General features: G+C 45.9%; 1 protein-coding gene across 1 annotated transcript in view; it reads right to left on the reverse strand.

Annotated features, from left to right (window-relative positions):
- Positions 1-6,216, reverse strand: part of LCMT1 (leucine carboxyl methyltransferase 1) — a 29,984-nt gene extending 23,768 nt beyond the window's left edge. The window contains exons 1-4 of the mRNA XM_081819811.1: positions 6,072-6,216; positions 4,690-4,811; positions 2,557-2,633; positions 954-1,015 (exon numbers count right to left, since the gene is read on the reverse strand). Of these exons, the coding sequence (XP_081675937.1) occupies positions 954-1,015; positions 2,557-2,633; positions 4,690-4,716 (166 nt within the window). The 5' untranslated portion in view covers positions 4,717-4,811; positions 6,072-6,216. The remainder of the gene's footprint in view (positions 1-953; positions 1,016-2,556; positions 2,634-4,689; positions 4,812-6,071) is intronic.
- Positions 6,217-7,073: the final 857 nt, after the last annotated feature.

Genomic DNA, 7,073 nt, shown 5'->3' on the forward strand with positions numbered 1-7,073 from the left:
CCAAAGGTGATGCAAAGTGTTAGCTCTTCCATTACAGGTAATCATTCTGACACAAGTACTCACCAAATACACAGAAAACTGTGATAGCTACAGTGTGGAGAAATCAGCTAGGCCAGCACATGGCAAAGCTGCACACGTTCTACTTATAATTTGTAGGAGGAAACAAAGGATGGGGGAGATGTTCTTTCCTGGAGGAGTTTCTTCACGAGGAGCATGACTATGGCACTGTGGTTGCACAGAGGCCTGTCTAGTTGTCTGATGTTTCCTGTGGGATCTGTGTCCACCATCCAAGAAGGCCATCCTTCTGGGCAGGTCTTCTGACCTGATTTATTAATAAGTCCCTTGAACTACTCTGCCAGACAGACAGAAAACGATGGAACATTCTGGAAGAGGTTTCCCTTGGTTCGAAAGGCTTAGAAGTGAGCAGAGTGTTGCTGCAAACACTCATAATTAAAACGTGAGGGGGGAAAAACCCGAGCACAGGGGCCAAGGAGGTGACCTAATAGGTGGAGCAGGTCAGGTACACACAGAGGGGAGCAGCGGGGGCAGGACTGCAGGGTGACAGCCCCCCTCCACGAGGCAGCCATGTAGGAGGGAGGGTCTGATGCTGCCGGACTGGATGTTCCCAAGGAAAGCTGGAAACGGAGATTCTCCGGAAAAAAATCTATTTTTGCACCATTTGCAAATCATTGAAACACATTTTGTAAAAGACTTTAGAACAGGGACCTATGGACATCTGCTTTAAATTCCTCCACAGTAAATGTGATGCGGTGTAAATGTATCCGCAGAAGTACCCGCTGTGTGACGTCATGGGCGCACGCACACACACACACACACACACACATTCTGACACGCGCACACACACACACACCCCATATTTCAAAAGAAAAGGGGGAAAAAAGCAAAGAGAGTTCTACAGTCCGTACTGCACCACGTAGGTTAAGGGTACTTGCCGTTTTGAAGTGGGTCCTCTGAATGTAATTCTATAATGGGTTGTGATAAGAAAGGCTTGACTCTGTGGGGAGATGGGAAAGGGAGAGAAATGAGTCCAGGAGCTCAGTTTCAGCAAAACTGCAAACACCCACTCCAGAAGCGGCAACTACATCCTGCTCCTGTTCAAAGCAAGGGCCACTCGGTGCACAGGGCCTTCTGCTTCATGACATCTGGCCCTCGGCACACGCACTCACACTTCAGTGGATCGGGGCTCAGGCGAGGTCACTAAGCAGGACACTCCGAATCGGATGTCCAGTCACAGTCTGATCATAAATACTGAAGACTCAGAACTTGATCAAGATAGGTCATCAAGAATGTTCCCGATGTTCCAGTGTTTTCCAAGCCGTCTCTCGTTTCCTGCCTCTTCTCCAACAAAATTTTTAACACAGTGCTTATTCTCACAGTTAACTGAAAAATAGACTCCTATTCAGACCTGAAGTCAGTAACATTTATGTGATGAGTCTCCTCCTTCACAATATGCAAAAATCAGACCTCAGAGAGCCAAATCCTCTATCAAACAACCATACACAAAGGCCAAAGCATTTTTCAGCCCAGAAGCCACCTCTGGGCTTACGTGAGAGCCCACTTACTCTTACTTCACTCGGGGATCCAACAAGCTAGGTTGTCCTCTGCAGATGCCCAGCCTCAGACGCCAGACGGCAAGTAAAAAGCATATTTACTGTAACAGAATCTTGTATTTGGAAAGGGTGAAAACCTTGTTTTCATAGGATAAAGTAGAACAACCTCATACTTGAAAAATATTTCCAGATGATGAGAATCAGACATCTATGAAGGACAAGCTGAAACTTTTAGGTTCACTAAAAATTTTTTTAAATGTAAGACCTGGCATTTTATTGAAATCATTCATTTAAAAACAGGGAAGGGAGTACAGGTTAAAACCACTAAGAAACCTTGACCTTGGGCTTGAGGCCAGGGTTTAAATCTCAGCTCCACCCTTTCGTCCACAGGTGCCCTGACGGAAATTCGCTTCACTGCTTTGAGCCTTGGGTCCCCCCCAGAATTCACGAGTCTGCTCTGAGCACTGAATGATGATCCAAGTGAAGCATTTCACATGGTGCTACAAAAAGTCCCAGCAGAGATTCACAAACTCATCCTCTACAACTCTGCAAACTTTTTAAAACCTGGCCTCAGGGTCGCCCCTGGAAAATCTCACGTATGACTAAATTCAGCCTCGTCATCATTTACTCGAACAATATATACTCGGCATCTGCTCTGGGCCTGGCACCTCTCTATGCCCTGGAGATATCGAAGTAGACAAAAGACACAGAACAATTCCGATGATTAAACTACTGTAGGTCATTTCTTTTCAAGGTTCAGAGAAATGACATTCATGGACAGAAGAGTCTCAAGGGAGGGTGTGTATTGCATTTGGAAGACTGCTCGACAGGTATGGAATGAGGATCCTGGGGCCAGCAAGAAAGAAGGGAGGGGGTCCAAGGGAAGAGCCCCCTAAAATGAGGTCTCCAGCATGCAGACCAGCCCCCTACTGACCGCTGCCTCTGAATCTACCCGGCTCTGTCCTCTGGTCCAAGCCACACTTACTTGATGCTGTGCAGCTTTCTCGTGACTATCATTGGAAAGTCGACCTCAAAATATTTACTTGGGAGAAGATCTTCATCCTGAGGAAAAACACACAGTAAGTTTTCTAATTCTATATGCCCTCATACATTGACTGACCATCTTCACCTACTGAACACTAGGCCCCAAACAGCAAAGGCCTTAGGGCCTTAGGGCCTTAAATTAGGAACGATACGGTCAGAAATGTATTTTTTAGGTGACTTTGGTCTCCGCATGGAGAACGGACGGAGGACAAAAGTTAGAAGGATCTCACAGCCATCCAGGAAGAAGGTCCAGGGAAGAAGTCATGGGGAGCCTGAACTGGGGGAGCCGCCACTGGGATGGACGTGGGGAGGCACTGAGAGGTGCTGGGGAAGTAGAACCTAACAGACTTTTCCAAAACCCAGACTGAGACAGATTAGGGAGGGTCAGGAAACCAATGTGGGGGGAGGGTGGGACCAGCATTTGGGGGATCAAATAGGATACAACAGCAAATATCACAAAGCATCCCCCACAGTGAGGGCAGGCAAGTTTCGCCCATTTGACCTAGACTCCAAAGAGCAAACAAGCATTTTTTTTTTAAAGAATCTTAGATTAAAAAAAAAACAAAAACAAAAACAAAAAAAACCTTTGGACCAATATAATTATCAAACAAACCAAAATTCCTCCATAAAATCTTTTAGACCCTAGGCTATTAGTCTTCCTCACTCCTGACAGATAACCTTTCTCTTGGAAGGGGTACCTAGGTCTCGGTGTACCTTGACCAGAAATAAAAATGTCAGACTTATTCATTATTAACCGACCTACATGACAGGGGGAGAAACCAAACCTCGGGACCAAGGCAAAAGGGAGCTGGGCCGAGAGGAGGCTTTTCTCCAGTGGCTTCTGCTCACACTGCACACGTTCTGCCCCTGCATTCTGTTCCAGCTCCTTCCACCACACCATAGCCACTGAGGTACAGACGCAACGCGGACAGAAGACCACAAAGACCCCCCTGAACAAGCACAAGGCCCTGTGTAGAGAACAGGGAAGGAACCTGGACTTGGAGGAGCTGCAGTCCATTGTCTGTTCCACGCTCCAGCCCCACTGGCTGTCCAATTTGGGGGAGACACAGGCTCTCGCGCCCCCCTTTCCCTATCTTTGTAACCCACCGCCCCACAGAGCTCCCAAGTTAATTCATGAGGTCATGGAAGTGCAAGCACCTCATAAACGTGAGCTCTCCTAACCTGAATGAAAAAGGCAGAGGCAAATGACTGATACTCAGGCCAGGCTGAGGCTGCTGAGTTTTCTCCTGAGTAACAGAAAGGTCGGGAACACTGATGACCAAAGACCTTCTTATCAGGAGAGCTCATTAGGGACAAAACACATATGCAGGTCGCGTTAGGCCCACACGCTCTAATTTATCTTGGTGTATGTCTGCAATAACTCTGGGGAAACTCCCGAACCCATCACTGCCACATGACTGACCTAAGAGAAAAAACAGAAAATTCTGTACAAATGTACAGGAAAGAAAATGCAATGGGTGAGGGTGTCATCGGGAACAGACTGGGCACTTCAATTCCAGCCCAGAATCCAAGACCAGCGCTTCGGTCCTGGTTCTGCACTAACCGGACCCATCTCCTTTCCTGTGAGTGAGCATAGTTACACCTGTTCTTGCCCCCTAACAGAGCAGGTGAGGGATCAAATCAGGGAATAGCTACAAAAGGCCTTTGTGTCATATCACCATCACCCAGCCTTGCACATCCCCAAACTGTATTGAGGATACTGTCACGATGACAATAAAATCTTCCTTATCATCAATATGGCAGATGCAGGGGCTCTGGGTCTCACAATTCCACTGGCAGGCTCTTCCACACGTGCTGAGGACATGTCTACAAGGATTTTTATCATAACCCCTGTTGCAACAGCTAAGGATGGGAAGCCAGGCAACTATCCTCACCGAGGCCCTGGTGACATCACATATGTGGCTGATGGTGGCAGCAGGTGCAAGCAGCTGGGGACAGGGGGGCAAGACAGGCAGTCACTGCATTCCTTCTGAATATATTTTTAACATTTTTGAACCAGGCGGGCACCTTCACAAATGAAACAATTCGGGAAAGAAGGGGCATTTTCATCTACCTTTAATCTCCAGAAGGTGGTATCCATCCCAGCCCCAAGATTTAGAATTTGACAATGACATTCTGTCTTCCGTAGAAATGCCTTTATCAGCTGACTGACGCCATGGACTCGAGCAAAATATCCTGAGAGAGAGACAGGGACAAGCTATCGCTCAGTGAGGTCAGAAATCATCCCTGCAGAGCCCACCCCAGGAGAAGAGCAAATGAGGACTCTTCTGCTCTTCTTCGGGGTCAGTGGTTTATCTCTGGACTTCATGGGAGAAATAATGACTTTCACATTCTCTTCCTTTTTTTTTAATTTAAAGCTGCTAGAACCAAAGTAAGTACAATCTATTTAATGGTAGAATTAACTATCTTAAAAATAAAATGGTCCATAAATTTACTTATGAAAGACAAGTTGGATCTAAATATTCCTTCAGGAAATGTGCTTTTTTGTGGATAGGTGAAAGCTACTCGGGACTCTGCAAAAAGTCAAAATGACGAGATCATGATGAAAATAATATTTTGGGGTCATTATATGAGACAGATAAATGTCACAGCAAAAAAAAAAAAAAAAAAGAAAGAAAGAAAAAAAGGCCGTATTTCTTACCGTGTTCCCTTCATCTCCATCCGTGCGGGTAAGAGCCTCTGTTTATAAAATGGCCTCACGGGGCACCTGGGTGGCTAAAGCGATTAACTGTTTGCCTTCAGCTCAGGTCATGATCTCAGGGTCCTGGGATCCAGCCCCATGTTGCGCTACCTGCTCAATGGGGAGCCTGCTTCTCCCTCTGCCTGCCGCTCCCCCTCCTTTGTGCTCTCTCTCAAATAAATAATATCTTTCAAAAAATAACAAAAATAAATAAAATGGCCTCACAGACCATCTGCATTGCCGATAAATGGACTTGCTCAGCTCCAAGGGAATGGGCCAGGATTCCCTGCATGCACAAGGACTGTGGTCATTTGGTGAATTTCTCAATCTCACTGAGACTGAGACACCCTCCCATCTCAAATCCTTTCACTGACTTGATAGAAAGGACTTGCAGAGCCTGACAGTGTTACTATCATTTTACTAAGGCCAAGAAAGTAATTCCTTACTTGAACAGACAGTTCACAGTAAAAAATAATATAAATGGCTCTTAAGCACATAAAAATGATCTTCAACTTCACCCCCACATAAGAGGAATATAAAATAAAATTACTGTAAGATACCATCCTTCATGTATCAGATTAACCATGATGAAAAGGTTCCTAATACACTGTGTTGGTGAGGATGTTGGAAAATGAGCACTTTCATACGCCACTGGAGAGAATGAACACTGGAACTCTCTCTTTTGTAGAATGAATCCCTAAAAGCTCAGGTCTCTGGGCTGATGAGGGGACGCTGGGAGGGAGGGGGTCACTTGCCTCTGTTAATTTCGGGGGCCTTCCTCTCCTTAGACAGTCTTACAAAATGCTGGATGTAAGGATCATGCCAGTAGCCAAGGCTTACTGCAAACCTGGAAAGGAGGAAAGGAGGCAGGTGAGTTGAGGTCAGTAGGATCTGACCCAGTTCTCAGGAACCAGGTCAAGAAGGAAAATCATCTACCTCAAAAGACCAACAGAGGCACGTCTGGTGCTCCATTACAAATGTCAGCAGACTCAGCCATCCGTCTTGGTGCTCATACACACGGCCCCTCACCCTCCCCACGGCGCCCATTTCTTCCCTCTCTTTACTCATGTGGCTAACTCCTTCCCCAGGACCCTAAAGAGGACAAAACCTCACCTCATCTCTCACCAAGAAGACCTGCCACCACTTATTCCCTCAGCAAACTTACTGGCAAGAGCCAGTCAGACAACTCTGCTCGACCAGAAGTTCTGTGTCTGTAGGAAAGAAGATCCAGAATTGTTTTGTAAAACTCACGAATGACTACCTAAGCATTTCCCCCGGCTCTGTATTAGGTACCAGTCATTGCTTTCAGCACGTCGTAGTGGGGAAAACCAGGAACAAAGAAACACAACAGCTACAACCTAGAAAATGCTAGAGACAACCCACAGAATGGGAGAAGATATTTGCAAATGACACTACAGATAAAGGGCTGGTATCCAAGATCTATAAAGAACTTCTCAAACTCAACCCCCAAAAAACAAATAATCAAGCCAAAAAGTGGGCAGAAGATATGAAAAGACACTTCTCTGAAGAAGACATACAAATGGCTAACAGACACGTGAAAAAATGTTCATCATCATTAGCCATAAGGGAAATTCAAATCAAAACCACATTGAGATACCACCTTACACCTATTAGAATGGCAAAAATAGACAAGGCAAGAAACAACAAATGTTGGAGAGGTCGTGGAGAAAGGGGAACCCTCTTACACTGTTGGTGGGAATGCAAGTTGGTACAGCCACTTTGGAAAACAGTGTGGA

The sequence above is a fragment of the Leptonychotes weddellii genome, chromosome 5 (assembly GCF_054177405.1).
Source record: "Leptonychotes weddellii isolate Sample4059 chromosome 5, ASM5417740v2, whole genome shotgun sequence".
In the NCBI taxonomy this organism is placed as follows: Eukaryota; Metazoa; Chordata; class Mammalia; order Carnivora; family Phocidae; genus Leptonychotes; species Leptonychotes weddellii.